Here is a 15,223-nt window from a genome sequence, read left to right as displayed (position 1 = left end):
GTGACCTTCTCTGCATCTGTAACTCTCCGGCAGGAATTGCACAATGCCTCAATATCGTGGCATTTTGGCAATACACTAAGTGGCTGAATCGATCACTCACAGCACTCATTTTACCAGAGGACATACCAGGTACGTCCCTGGTCACTAAGTGACGACTTTTGCAGGACATACCCGGTACGTCCACGGTCATTAAGAGGTATAAAAGGCTGGTATCAGAAGATAAAGATAAAACAGTTTTAAATAACATTTAAAAACAAAAATGTGAATGTTTGTTACTCCTTTTGATTGTATTGTGTCATTACATTAGGGGGCGCCAATTGCAAGTTTATAGAAATTAGGGGACAGTAAAAAGTGTGGGAATCACTGTTCTATTTGAATCATGAAACTTTAAATTTTGAACTTTCTGTCCCTGTAATGTCATTACTCCCCTTCAAATCTATATATACAGAATCAATCCTTACTAAGTTTCAAGAAGCTCAATAAACAGAATATTGTTAGGAATGGAGTAGATCTGCACAAGGACTTAAGTGTGAGGAGGCAGGGGCAGGCATTAAAAATGGAATATGTTATTGTATTAGTTAAATAAAGCTATTTAAATTGTGATTATTAAAGCGATAGTCTAGTCAAAATTAAAACTTCCATGATTCAAATAGAGCAAGAAATTTTAAGCAACTTTCTCATATTATAATTTTATCTTCGTTCTCTTGGTATCTTATCTTATTTGAATGTAACTTTGGAGCTGGACCATTTTTGGTTCAGCATCTGGGTAGCGCTTGCTGATTGGCGGCTACATTAAGACACCAAGAGACGGAAGAAAAATTTGCTAATAGGAGTAAGTTAGAAAGTTGCATGCTCTCTGAATCATGAAAGTTTAATTTTGACTAGACTATCCCACTAAGGTAATGGTTATTTTTCTCCTGCCAATAAAGTACAGCTGAAAACTTGATAAAATATGAAGCTATTAAACTAGAAATAGTTTACCTCCGAATAATTTCAATGATCTTTGTATGTATTTCTAATGGTATATAACTAAATCCGTCAATTTTCTGATATAACTGGAAAAATAACAAACAAAGAAAAATTCAGGTATACTTCATAAAGCATTTCTCAGTTGCATTAAGGATAAACAACTATTTATGTTGTGTGACATGTTCCTTTAAATAGCTTGAAAGCAGGAAAAAGGAGAAGAAGAAGGGTTATCAGTAAGCAAAATAAATTAATAGGAAAAAAAAAATAACAAAGTCTTAAGTTAGTTCATCCTGGCTATCTGGGGGGGGGGGGGGTTAGAGTGCACAAATCACATTTGAACAAACAATTTCTTGGTTTTAGCAGTGTGTTATAATAGTGATAAATAAAATTTTTGCTTCACTGTTGGTCTGTGGGGGGAAAAAAAAAAAAAAAACTATAAAACTCCTATTTCTTTAGCTTTTCTTATGCTTATCAAATTCAAATGTGGCAAATCTAAGTGTTCCAGAGATACTGCAAATATAACCCGGATAGAGGTTGGACTAAATACCAGATGTATTCATTATGGATTGGAATGCTGATGGTAAGCTGTTTTCTTGTAAGACAGTTTAGCAGTACACATTTAATATGTTTCGGTTAGTGATTTAAAATTGCAAATGCACAAATCATCACGTGGAAGTAAGAAAACGTATTCACAAGTCGAACGTGATTGGAGAAACTTAACATGCCAAAATAGACAGGCAATGGGTGGGCGGAGCTTAGGGGCCATTTTCAGCTCCAAACAAACAATGACTATTTAAATGTTTCATGTACTTCTTACAAGCTTATAGATGTGGGACCAGTTGTAGGATGCTTCTCTGGTATGTAACAATAAGTAATCAATTTATTTATTGGACTGTCCATTTAAGTTTAAAATGTTTCTATACATTTTAAAAAATTGTGGAAGGTTGCATAGCTTTGGGATGCCACAATCCAACAAACAATGTGTAAATATGTAAAAAGCAACAAAGCTGATTTTCAAACTGTTCTAAAAGTAAAACGTTACTAAAAAGTAAAAATGCTCAAATACAAATAAAAAGCTTGACTGGAAAGAGAAAGAAAAATGGCAACATAGTAATTAAACATATTAAAGGGAAAATTTTAAAACATACATAAAAACACACTAAACTCACCCAGGGAAAAAAAAAAAAAAAAAAAGGAGAAAGTTCTGAATGGAAATTCTAAGAAGGGCATTCAAGAGTAAATATATGTTACCAAAATAGGTTTTAAAAAAAAAACCATCAATAAATTTTTTGTAATCCTAAACAAGAAGTTATATTTTTTGGAACCTCATAGTTTTAATGAGATACATTGCAAATGTATCTGGGAAAATAAGAATTACTCCACAAATTTTAAATTGTGATAAATCACAAATGTTTACTTTGGACTGAATCAGAGGGTAACCATTTGTTCATAAGATGCTATAGCCTTTAAACTACACAAATATTTGCTAGATTTACCTTCAGCTCCTGGTTGCTTAAGTACTGAGCCAGGCACCAAAAAAGTAGGTGAAGGAGAGTTAAGTGTATCTGCTGCCTGGGTCTGCACCAAAGGAGGGGTGGTAGAGCAATATTCAGAAGGGGCATTGTGATTTGGACAAGAACCAGTTGGACTCATCATCCTTTCATAAGCCTGTACTAAAGGAAGGGAAAAGTAATAAATAAAGGTATTGCGGAACTGCCCAAGGGTAAAAATGCAGGCTTAAAATTTGGTTTGATCAAGTGTATAGTTCTGTCAAATAGTAGGAATGTAACACAATAAGGGGACAGAGTGAAGAGAAGTACATACACAAACAAAACAAAAAAAAAAGGGAAAAGGACAATAAAATATAATGGTGAATACAGCAAAAACACGGAAAAAGTACTACCTAGCTACAGATTACAGAGAGATAAAGAGCTCTCTCTCTCTGGGGCAGTATTGAAAAAAAAAAAAAAAAAAAAAAAAAGACTAACTAATCAAAAATGAAGTCATCCGCAATTATTTCACATGTGCTTCTGAGCATTATAAATTTACAAAACAGTTTTTTGGTGGTTACTTTATTCCTTTGAACATTTATTTCTTTGAACATTAAACATTCTGGTCATTTTATAAATTAAATATGTATCACTGAGGTAGCTATGCTATTTTGATTCTTCTCACTGACTCATAAAACGTGATCCTGTGATGCAATCTTCCTCGCAGAACGTTCTAATTTGTTTTGGTATACAACTAGTTTCTCCCAGAAACACAATGTGTGTGTGTGTGTGTGGGGGGGGGGGGGGGGGGTAAGTATTGTAATTTATGTAGTGTAAATCTCAAGTAACAAATACAGTTTGATGCCACTCTGAGAAAGACTGACCCAAGGTTATGTCTTAGAAAATGCATCTAATGAAAGAGGCAGAAGCAACATTACAAAGTAGCACCGAGCATTTAAATAACCCCAGATTATAGGCAGATTATTTCTATTCCCTAAACTCAAAAGTGCTGAAGCATAGTAAGTAAAGGGGACATGGGAGTGCAAAAATAAAATGTTCTATTTCATAAGAAAGACTTTTTTAATGGAATGAGTACTAACCAAAGAGCATCACACAATAAGTGTAGTGTATTCTTTGGCTGGTAATAACCAATAGGAATACATACGCAGCGGGCATACAAATGCAATGATCACTCGGCTGAGTTTATTTGACACCAGAGTAAACTTCAAGTCAATATTAAAAAAGGGATACTAAACTCAGATGATTTTTTTTTCTATAAAAATTCAGGTAGAGCATGCAATTTTAAGCAACTTTTTAATTTATTCCCATTATCTATTTTTCTTTGTTCTCTTCCTATCTTTATTTAAAAAGCTGGAATGTAAAGCTTAGGAGAGCCCATTTTAGGTTCAGGGCCCTGGATAGTGCATGCTTATTGGTGGCTACATTTAGCCACCAATAAGCAAGCATAACCTAGGTTCTTAAACAAAAATGGTCCGGCTCCTAAGCTATACATTCCTGCTTTTTAAATAAAGATAGCAAGAGAACAAAGAAAAATTAATAGGAGTAAATTAGAAAGTTGCTAAAAATTGCATGCTCTACCTGTATCATTAAAGAAAAAAAACAGAATTTATGTTTACCTGATAAATTACTTTCTCCAACGGTGTGTCCGGTCCACGGCGTCATCCTTACTTGTGGGATATTCTCTTCCCCAACAGGAAATGGCAAAGAGCCCAGCAAAGCTGGTCACATGATCCCTCCTAGGCTCCGCCTACCCCAGTCATTCGACCGACGTTAAGGAGGAATATTTGCATAGGAGAAACCATATGGTACCGTGGTGACTGTAGTTAAAAAAATAAATTATCAGACCTGATTAAAAAACCAGGGCGGGCCGTGGACCGGACACACCGTTGGAGAAAGTAATTTATCAGGTAAACATAAATTCTGTTTTCTCCAACATAGGTGTGTCCGGTCCACGGCGTCATCCTTACTTGTGGGAACCAATACCAAAGCTTTAGGACACGGATGAAGGGAGTGAGCAAATCAGGTCACCTAAATGGAAGGCACCACGGCTTGCAAAACCTTTCTCCCAAAAATAGCCTCAGAAGAAGCAAAAGTATCAAACTTGTAAAATTTGGTAAAAGTGTGCAGTGAAGACCAAGTCGCTGCCCTACATATCTGATCAACAGAAGCCTCGTTCTTGAAGGCCCATGTGGAAGCCACAGCCCTAGTGGAATGAGCTGTGATTCTTTCGGGAGGCTGCCGTCCGGCAGTCTCGTAAGCCAATCTGATGATGCTTTTAATCCAAAAAGAGAGAGAGGTAGAAGTTGCTTTTTGACCTCTCCTTTTACCGGAATAAACAACAAACAAGGAAGATGTTTGTCTAAAATCCTTTGTAGCATCTAAATAGAATTTTAGAGCGCGAACAACATCCAAATTGTGCAACAAACGTTCCTTCTTTGAAACTGGCTTCGGACACAGAGAAGGTACGATAATCTCCTGGTTAATGTTTTTGTTAGAAACAACTTTTGGAAGAAAACCAGGTTTAGTACGTAAAACCACCTTATCTGCATGGAACACCAGATAAGGAGGAGAACACTGCAGAGCAGATAATTCTGAAACTCTTCTGGCAGAAGAAATTGCAACTAAAAACAAAACTTTCCAAGATAATAATTTAATATCAACGGAATGCAAGGGTTCAAACGGAACCCCCTGAAGAACTGAAAGAACTAAATTGAGACTCCAAGGAGGAGTCAAAGGTTTGTAAACAGGCTTAATTCTAACCAGAGCCTGAACAAAGGCTTGAACATCTGGCACAGCAGCCAGTTTTTTGTGAAGTAACACTGACAAGGCAGAAATCTGTCCCTTCAGGGAACTTGCAGATAATCCTTTTTCCAATCCTTTTTGAAGGAAGGATAGAATCCTAGGAATCTTAACCTTGTCCCAAGGGAATCCTTTAGATTCACACCAACAGATATATTTTTTCCAAATTTTGTGGTAAATCTTTCTAGTTACAGGTTTTCTGGCCTGAACAAGAGTATCGATAACAGAATCTGAGAACCCTCGCTTCGATAAAATCAAGCGTTCAATCTCCAAGCAGTCAGCTGGAGTGAAACCAGATTCGGATGTTCGAACGGACCCTGAACAAGAAGGTCTCGTCTCAAAGGTAGCTTCCAAGGTGGAGCCGATGACATATTCACCAGATCTGCATACCAAGTCCTGCGTGGCCACGCAGGAGCTATCAAGATCACCGACGCCCTCTCCTGATTGATCCTGGCTACCAGCCTGGGGATGAGAGGAAACGGCGGGAACACATAGGCTAGTTTGAAGGTCCAAGGTGCTACTAGTGCATCCACTAGAGCCGCCTTGGGATCCCTGGATCTGGACCCGTAGCAAGGAACTTTGAAGTTCTGACGAGAGGCCATCAGATCCATGTCTGGAATGCCCCACAGCTGAGTGATTTGGGCAAAGATTTCCGGATGGAGTTCCCACTCCCCCGGATGCAATGTCTGACGACTCAGAAAATCCGCTTCCCAATTTTCCACTCCTGGGATGTGGATAGCAGACAGGTGGCAGGAGTGAGACTCCGCCCATAGAATGATTTTGGTCACTTCTTCCATCGCTAGGGAACTCCTTGTTCCCCCCTGATGGTTGATGTACGCAACAGTTGTCATGTTGTCTGATTGAAACCGTATGAACTTGGCCCTCGCTAGCTGAGGCCAAGCCTGGAGAGCATTGAATATCGCTCTCAGTTCCAGAATATTTATCGGTAGAAGAGATTCTTCCCGAGACCAAAGACCCTGAGCTTTCAGGGATCCCCAGACCGCGCCCCAGCCCATCAGACTGGCGTCGGTCGTGACAATGACCCACTCTGGTCTGCGGAATGTCATCCCTTGTGACAGGTTGTCCAGGGACAGCCACCAACGGAGTGAGTCTCTGGTCCTCTGATTTACTTGTATCTTCGGAGACAAGTCTGTATAGTCCCCATTCCACTGACTGAGCATGCACAGTTGTAATGGTCTTAGATGAATGCGCGCAAAAGGAACTATGTCCATTGCCGCTACCATCAACCCGATCCCTTCCATGCACTGAGCTATGGAAGGAAGAGGAACGGAATGAAGTATTCGACAAGAGTCTAGAAGTTTTGTTTTTCTGGCCTCTGTCAGAAAAATCCTCATTTCTAAGGAGTTTAATATTGTTCCCAAGAAGGGAACCCTTGTTGACGGGGATAGAGAACTCTTTTCCACGTTCACTTTCCATCCGTGAGATCTGAGAAAGGCCAGGACAATGTCCGTGTGAGCCTTTGCTTGAGGAAGGGACGACGCTTGAATCAGAATGTCGTCCAAGTAAGGTACTACAGCAATGCCCCTTGGTCTTAGCACAGCTAGAAGGGACCCTAGTACCTTTGTGAAAATCCTTGGAGCAGTGGCTAATCCGAAAGGAAGCGCCACGAACTGGTAATGTTTGTCCAGGAATGCAAACCTTAGGAACCGATGATGTTCCTTGTGGATAGGAATATGTAGATACGCATCCTTTAAATCCACCGTGGTCATGAATTGACCTTCCTGGATGGAAGGAAGAATAGTTCGAATGGTTTCCATCTTGAACGATGGAACCTTGAGAAACTTGTTTAAGATCTTGAGATCTAAGATTGGTCTGAACGTTCCCTCTTTTTTGGGAACTATGAACAGATTGGAGTAGAACCCCATCCCTTGTTCTCTTAATGGAACAGGATGAATCACTCCCATTTTTGACAGGTCTTCTACACAATGTAAGAATGCCTGTCTTTTTATGTGGTCTGAAGACAACTGAGACCTGTGGAACCTCCCCCTTGGGGGAAGTCCCTTGAATTCCAGAAGATAACCTTGGGAGACTATTTCTAGCGCCCAAGGATCCAGAACATCTCTTGCCCAAGCCTGAGCGAAGAGAGAGAGTCTGCCCCCCACCAGATCCGGTCCCGGATCGGGGGCCAACATTTCATGCAGTCTTGGTAGCAGTGGCAGGTTTCTTGGCCTGCTTTCCCTTGTTCCAGCCTTGCATTGGTCTCCAAGCTGGCTTGGCTTGAGAGGTATTACCCTCTTGCTTAGAGGACGTAGCACCTTGGGCTGGTCCGTTTCTACGAAAGGGACGAAAATTAGGTTTATTTTTTGCCTTGAAAGGCCGATCCTGAGGAAGGGCGTGGCCCTTACCCCCAGTGATATCAGAGATAATCTCTTTCAAGTCAGGGCCAAACAGCGTTTTCCCCTTGAAAGGAATGTTAAGGAGTTTGTTCTTGGAAGACGCATCAGCCGACCAAGATTTCAACCAAAGCGCTCTGCGCGCCACAATAGCAAACCCAGAATTCTTAGCCGCTAACCTAGCCAATTGCAAAGTGGCGTCTAGGGTGAAAGAATTAGCCAATTTGAGAGCATTGATTCTGTCCATAATCTCCTCAAAAGGAGGAGAATCACTATCGACCGCCTTTATCAGATCATCGAACCAGAAACATGCGGCTGTAGCGACAGGGACAATGCATGAAATTGGTTGTAGAAGGTAACCTTGCTGAACAAACATCTTTTTAAGCAAACCTTCTAATTTTTTATCCATAGGATCTTTGAAAGCACAACTATCCTCTATGGGTATAGTGGTGCGTTTGTTTAAAGTGGAAACCGCTCCCTCGACCTTGGGGACTGTCTGCCATAAGTCCTTTCTGGGGTCGACCATAGGAAACAATTTTTTAAATATGGGGGGAGGGACGAAAGGAATACCGGGCCTTTCCCATTCTTTATTAACAATGTCCGCCACCCGCTTGAGTATAGGAAAAGCTTCTGGGAGCCCCGGCACCTCTAGGAACTTGTCCATTTTACATAGTTTCTCTGGGATGACCAACTTGTCACAATCATCCAGAGTGGATAATACCTCCTTAAGCAGAATGCAGAGATGTTCCAACTTAAATTTAAATGCAATCACATCAGGTTCAGCCTGTTGAGAAATGTTCCCTGAATCAGTAATTTCTCCCTCAGACAAAACCTCCCTGGCCCCATCAGACTGGGTTAGGGGCCCTTCAGAAATATTAATATCAGCGTCGTCATGCTCTTCAGTATCTAAAACAGAGCAGCCGCGCTTACGCTGACAAGAGTTCATTTTGGCTAAAATGTTTTTGACAGAATTATCCATTACAGCCGTTAATTGTTGCATAGTAAGGAGTATTGGCGCGCTAGATGTACTAGGGGCCTCCTGAGTGGGCAAGACTCGTGTAGACGAAGGAGGGAATGATGCAGTACCATGCTTACTCCCCTCACTTGAGGAATCATCTTGGGCATCATTGTCATTATCACATAAATCACATTTATTTAAATGAATAGGAATTCTGTCTTCCCCACATTCAGAACACAGTCTATCTGGTAGTTCAGACATGTTAAACAGGCATAAACTTGATAACAAAGTACAAAAACGTTTTAAAATAAAACCGTTACTGTCACTTTAAATTTTAAACTGAACACACTTTATTACTGCAATTGCGAAAAAACATGAAGGAATTGTTCAAAATTCACCAAATTTTCACCACAGTGTCTTAAAGCCTTAAAAGTATTGCACACCAAATTTGGAAGCTTTAACCCTTAAAATAACGGAACCGGAGCCGTTTAAAACTTTAACCCCTTTACAGTCCCTGGTATCTGCTTTGCTGAGACCCAACCAAGCCCAAAGGGGAATACGATACCAAATGACGCCTTCAGAAAGTCTTTTCTAAGTATCAGAGCTCCTCTCACATGCGACTGCATGCCATGCCTCTCAAAAACAAGTGCGCCACACCGGCGCGAAAATGAGGCTCTGCTTATGCTTTGGGAAAGCCTGCCGATATTATTATATCAAAATACCCAGATAAAATGATTCCTCAAGGCTAAATATGTGTTAATAATGAATCGATTTAGCCCAGAAAAAGTCTACAGTCTTAATAAGCCCTTGTGAAGCCCTTATTTACAATCGTAATAAACATGGCTTACCGGATCCCATAGGGAAAATGACAGCTTCCAGCATTACATCGTCTTGTTAGAATGTGTCATACCTCAAGCAGCAAGAGGCTGCACACTGTTCCCCCAACTGAAGTTAATTGCTCTCAACAGTCCTGTGTGGAACAGCCATGGATTTTAGTTACGGTTGCTAAAATCATTTTCCTCATACAAACAGAAATCTTCATCTCTTTTCTGTTTCTGAGTAAATAGTACATACCAGCACTATTTCAAAATAACAAACTCTTGATTGAATAATAAAAACTACAGTTAAACACTAAAAAACTCTAAGCCATCTCCGTGGAGATGTTGCCTGTACAACGGCAAAGAGAATGACTGGGGTAGGCGGAGCCTAGGAGGGATCATGTGACCAGCTTTGCTGGGCTCTTTGCCATTTCCTGTTGGGGAAGAGAATATCCCACAAGTAAGGATGACGCCGTGGACCGGACACACCTATGTTGGAGAAATCTGGGTTTAATATCCCTTTAATTAAAATTTGTATAAATATATACTTTATGTATGTTTTTTGCACAAATTATCATTAAATACATTTATATTGATTTATTTTAAATTATGCAGTTAATGTGTGCTTTTGATAGATTAAGTAACATTTAAAAAGAACTGCAATGTTATAACATTTTCAAAGTATTACACTGCACTAACCCAGCTACTTTATAAAGCCACCGGGCTGGTAAAATTTGCAGTGGAGAACACGGATGTGTATGCTCCAATCAGCATAATTATCCTAATCAGGAGAAGTATTGAAGCGAGCTGCACCTCTCATAAAGGAATTTGCTTAACAGTTAAATGCTCTAATAAAATAAGAATATTTTATAAACATAATTGAAACTTGTTGGAATTATTTGCACATTCATTAAAGGGACAAGCAAGCGAAAAATGAAAGTTTTATAGTGCTCAAGACATTTCCTAACAGTGTCAAACATGGTTGAGGACACTGCTGCCATATAGTGATCAAGCCATAGCGATGCTCCTGATCCTACCTATGAATGTTTAACAAAAAAATTGAGTTTCCTTTTTTACTTTCATGTCCCTTTAATTCATGCTATAACATAGGAAGTTTTATGACTAATGTGCAACATTATTAGAGAGATGAGTATAGGCCGGACAGTGTTACTTACCTTTACTAATAAGGTAATGACAAACAACACATACTCTTGCTTCTTTATCCATATACTGCAACTTGGATTTTTGATTACAACAAACTGTGCAAAACACCTAAATGGGAAATTAAAATTAATTTTAAAAAAATGTAAAAAAGATGGGCCATTTCAGATCATCTTTAAAGGGACAGTCAACACCAGAATTTTTGTTGTTTTAAAAAGATAGATAATCCCTTTATTACCCATTCCCCAGTTTTACATAACCAACACCGTTATAATAATAACACGTTTTACCTCTGTAATTACCTTGTATCTAAGCCTCTGCAGACTGCCCCCTTATTTCAGTTCTTTTCACAGACTTATGGCAAAAAATAAAGAGGGCGCCTCATAGTGTGGTATGTTCCCAACTGGGAGAAATGCCTTAAAGAGTACAAGGCTTACCAGATGGTGTTGCACCATACTCTGACCGGTGCCAGCATGCAAACTAACACTCAACAGTGGTTAGTACAGTGATCCAGGACTTCCCCGATCCGATAGTCAGCTGTTTCAGGGAGTTCCCTATAGTGATGACTGTCATGATCCAAAGTGAACAGCTCTTGGGAAACCACCTATGAGCTGCGGTATGACTTTGTGCACACCAAGCGAACTTGAAAGTGAGATAAAACCAAAGGACAACTTCCGAGATTGTGAGGTTTAAAAATAACAAACCCTTTAATCTGTTATTGCGTCACGTTTCTCGACCATGCATACAGGGCGTTTCTTCAGGCAATACAGGTTTGTCTTGTATTGCCTGAAGAAACGACCTGTATGCATGGTCGAGAAACGTGACGCAATAACAGATTAAAGGGTTTGTTATTTTTAAACCTCACAATCTCGGAAGTTGTCCTTTGGTTTTATCTCACTTTCAAGTTCGCTTGGTGTGCACAAAGTCATACCGCAGCTCATAGCTGGTTTCCCCAAGAGCTGTTCACATTGGATCACGACAGATATCACTACAGGGAACTCCATGAAACAGCTGACTATCGGATCGGGGAAGTCCTGGATCAGTGTACTAGCCACTGTTGAGTGTTAGTCTGCATGCTGGAACCGGTCAGAGTACGGTGCAACACCATCTGGTAAGCATTGTACTCTTTTAAAGCATTTCTCCCAGTTGGGAACATACCACACTATAAGGTGCCCTCTTTCTTTTTTTTTTTTTTTTTTCTTTTTTTTTGAGTTTCAAAAGAGCTTTATTTATCTTATCAAATTTACAAATAAGAACATGCACACAATGAGAAAAGGAAACATAACAGATACAAGATTAGCAATTCGAGGACTCATAACGTCCTCTAGGAGATCTGTAGACACACATTTTGAAATGTATAGTGAGTAATTCAAAAGGATTCCGCATATACAGAGGTTAATTAAAACAGATAATGGAGTTTTGTAACGCGGATGGGGGAGAACCAGGGAGTTCCCGCCCAGGAGAGAAAGGAGGGGGGGATAGAAGAATGGAAGTAAGAAGGGTAGAGGAGAAAAAGAAGGTTTGAGGAATATATCATCGTTCTAGAGTGGGTACGTCGTCAGGGAGGCAATTAAATCTGGACAGGTCTATCTCTAGCTCAGGCTCCCTGTTCCGTCCGGAAGGGCTAAGAGGGAGAGAGAACATTGGGTCTCCAAGTTGTGTCATAAGTGTCTTTCCAGTCGGCCCATATAAGCTCAAATAGGTCAGAGTTGCCTAGATTATAAAATATGCTTTTTTCCATAGTGTATAGGTAGGCCATATAGGAGCAGACTCTCGACCAGCTGGGAGGGGATTCCGACTTCCAGTCAGAGGCTATCAGGTGTTTGATGGACATAAAGAGGTAAATACTTATGCCAGCGTGATGTTTGGGGATGGAATGAGTACCTATGTGTAGGAGGGCTACTGCGGGAGAGCTACGTAGGGAGATTCCTAATTTGGGAAGGGCTCTGAAACATTTAAGCCATAGGGGGCGTATTTTGGGACATTCCCACCAAATGTGTAGAGAGTCCCCTCTCTGGCCACAACCTCTCCAACAGTACGGGGATGCGCTAGGAAATATTTTAGCTAGCCTGGTGGGCACATAGTACCAGTGAGCCACCAACTTATAATAAGTTTCAAAAAGGGTGATGCAGTGTATAGTTTTTTTGGTTCGTTCAAGCGCTTGTTCCCAGTCAATTGCTGTGAAAGATCTGTCCAACAGAGATCCCCACTTAACAAGGTGGGGAGCCAGGTCTGAGTTTAGCTCAGAGTTCAATAGAGTGTAATGTCTGGAGAGGGGTTTGTAAAGCCTCTCTCCCTGTTTCCAGGTGGTCTCCCACAAGGTTAGAGGCCGATTTGACTGAGGCTTAAAGCCCCAGGAGGTCAAGAAATTTTTAACTCTGAAATATTCAAATTTCAGAATATGGGGCAAGGCTCCGTCTGATCCCAGCTGTGAATCAGGTTTAAAACCACATTCCGATGGAGGGAGCCAGAGATCCGAAACCATCTGTATTCCTATTTGGGACCATTTAGCTGGATGGGCATCCTGTAGTCCTACTAATAGGCCGGGCAAGGAGGCTATGGGAGAGGGGTGGGGAGCGACCTGTCTAGAATGGCGGATTTTATCCCAAAATTGCAGGCATTCCCGAATAATAGGATTTACTAGGGACAAGTCCCTGCGACAATGTGCAGGCGTCCAAATCAGGTCACGTAGAGTTAGGTTGAAGGGCAAGGAAGCCTGCTCAATAGACTTCCATTTAGAGGAAGACTGTGAAACTCCCCATTGAGAGACATGGGTGAGCATGGCTCCCTCATAATATTTTACTATCGAGGGAGAGCCCAACCCTCCTTGTGACCTAGGCAGCTGTAAGACTCTCTGCGCCACCCTAGGGGGTTTACCCTGCCATATGTGTTTAGTAACCTCACTCTGAAACTGTAGTAGAATATGCCTGGGGACTTTGATTGGCAGACAACGGAATAAGTATGTGAGTCGAGGTAGGAAGGACATCTTTAGGGCAGCAATTCGTCCAAGCCAAGAGACTTGGGAGAGGTTCCACTTCTCACTGAGGGAACGAAGGTCTGACAGCAAGGGGAGGTAGTTGTCCCTGATAACCCGGGGGAAGTCGTTGGACAGTCTAACTCCCAGATGGGTCACTGAAGATTCCGACCATGTTGTGTTTGGTGCCACATAGGGTGATACCACTCATATGTGGGTCAAGTCTGATTTTTTCTGCTAACGGCTCGATGGCCAATGCAAAAAGTAGGGGTGATAAGGGGCAACCCTGTCTGGTCCCGTTGGAAATTTGAAAAGGGGGAGTTTGAAAAACAGAATTTATGTTTACCTGATAAATTTCTTTCTCCAACGGTGTGTCCGGTCCACGGCGTCATCCTTACTTGTGGGATATTCTCTTCCCCAACAGGAAATGGCAAAGAGCCCAGCAAAGCTGGTCACATGATCCCTCCTAGGCTCCGCCTACCCCAGTCATTCGACCGACGTTAAGGAGGAATATTTGCATAGGAGAAACCATATGGTACCGTGGTGACTGTAGTTAAAGAAAATAAATTATCAGACCTGATTAAAAAACCAGGGCGGGCCGTGGACCCGACACACCCTTTGAGAAAGAAATTTATCAGGTAAACATAAATTCTGTTTTCTCCAACATAGGTGTGTCCGGTCCACGGCGTCATCCTTACTTGTGGGAACCAATACCAAAGCTTTAGGACACGGATGAAGGGAGGGAGCAAATCAGGTCACCTAAATGGAAGGCACCACGGCTTGCAAAACCTTTCTCCCAAAAATAGCCTCAGAAGAAGCAAAAGTATCAAACTTGTAAAATTTGGTAAAAGTGTGCAGTGAAGACCAAGTCGCTGCCCTACATATCTGATCAACAGAAGCCTCCTTCTTGAAGGCCCATGTGGAAGCCACAGCCCTAGTGGAATGAGCTGTGATTCTTTCGGGAGGCTGCCGTCCAGCAGTCTCGTAAGCCAATCTGATGATGCTTTTAATCCAAAAAGAGAGAGAGGTAGAAGTTGCTTTTTGACCTCTCCTTTTACCTGAATAAACAACAAACAAGGAAGATGTTTGTCTAAAATCCTTTGTAGCATCTAAATAGAATTTTAGAGCGCGAACAACATCCAAATTGTGCAACAAACGTTCCTTCTTTGAAACTGGTTTTGGACACAGAGAAGGTACGATAATCTCCTGGTTAATGTTTTTGTTAGAAACAACTTTTGGAAGAAAACCAGGTTTAGTACGTAAAACCACCTTATCTGCATGGAACACCAGATAAGGAGGAGAACACTGCAGGGCAGATAATTCTGAGACTCTTCTAGCAGAAGAAATCGCAACTAAAAACAAAACTTTCCAAGATAATAACTTAATATCAACGGAATGTAAGGGTTCAAACGGAACCCCCTGAAGAACTGAAAGAACTAAATTGAGACTCCAAGGAGGAGTCAAAGGTTTGTAAACAGGCTTGATTCTGACCAGAGCCTGAACAAAGGCTTGAACATCTGGCACAGCTGCCAGCTTTTTGTGAAGTAATACCGACAAGGCAGAAATCTGTCCCTTCAGGGAACTAGCAGATAATCCTTTTTCCAATCCTTCTTGAAGGAAGGATAGAATCCTAGGAATCTTAACCTTGTCCCAAGGGAATCCTTTAGATTCACACCATT

General features: G+C 41.1%; 1 protein-coding gene across 2 annotated transcripts in view; it reads right to left on the bottom strand.

The window, feature by feature from the left end:
- ZFYVE16 (zinc finger FYVE-type containing 16) overlaps positions 1-15,223 on the bottom strand; it is a 645,028-nt gene that overhangs the window by 535,426 nt on the left and 94,379 nt on the right. The window contains exons 4-5 of one of the 2 annotated variants that reach the window (XM_053701456.1): positions 10,585-10,681; positions 2,466-2,642 (exon numbers count right to left, since the gene is read on the bottom strand). In XM_053701456.1, coding sequence (XP_053557431.1) covers positions 2,466-2,642; positions 10,585-10,681 — 274 coding nt within the window. The remainder of the gene's footprint in view (positions 1-2,465; positions 2,643-10,584; positions 10,682-15,223) is intronic. The other variant, XM_053701457.1, reaches the window with a different exon arrangement.

The sequence above is a fragment of the Bombina bombina genome, chromosome 2 (genome assembly GCF_027579735.1).
Source record: "Bombina bombina isolate aBomBom1 chromosome 2, aBomBom1.pri, whole genome shotgun sequence".
NCBI lineage: Eukaryota > Metazoa > Chordata > Amphibia > Anura > Bombinatoridae > Bombina > Bombina bombina.
This window is presented reverse-complemented; position numbering and strand designations above follow the sequence as displayed.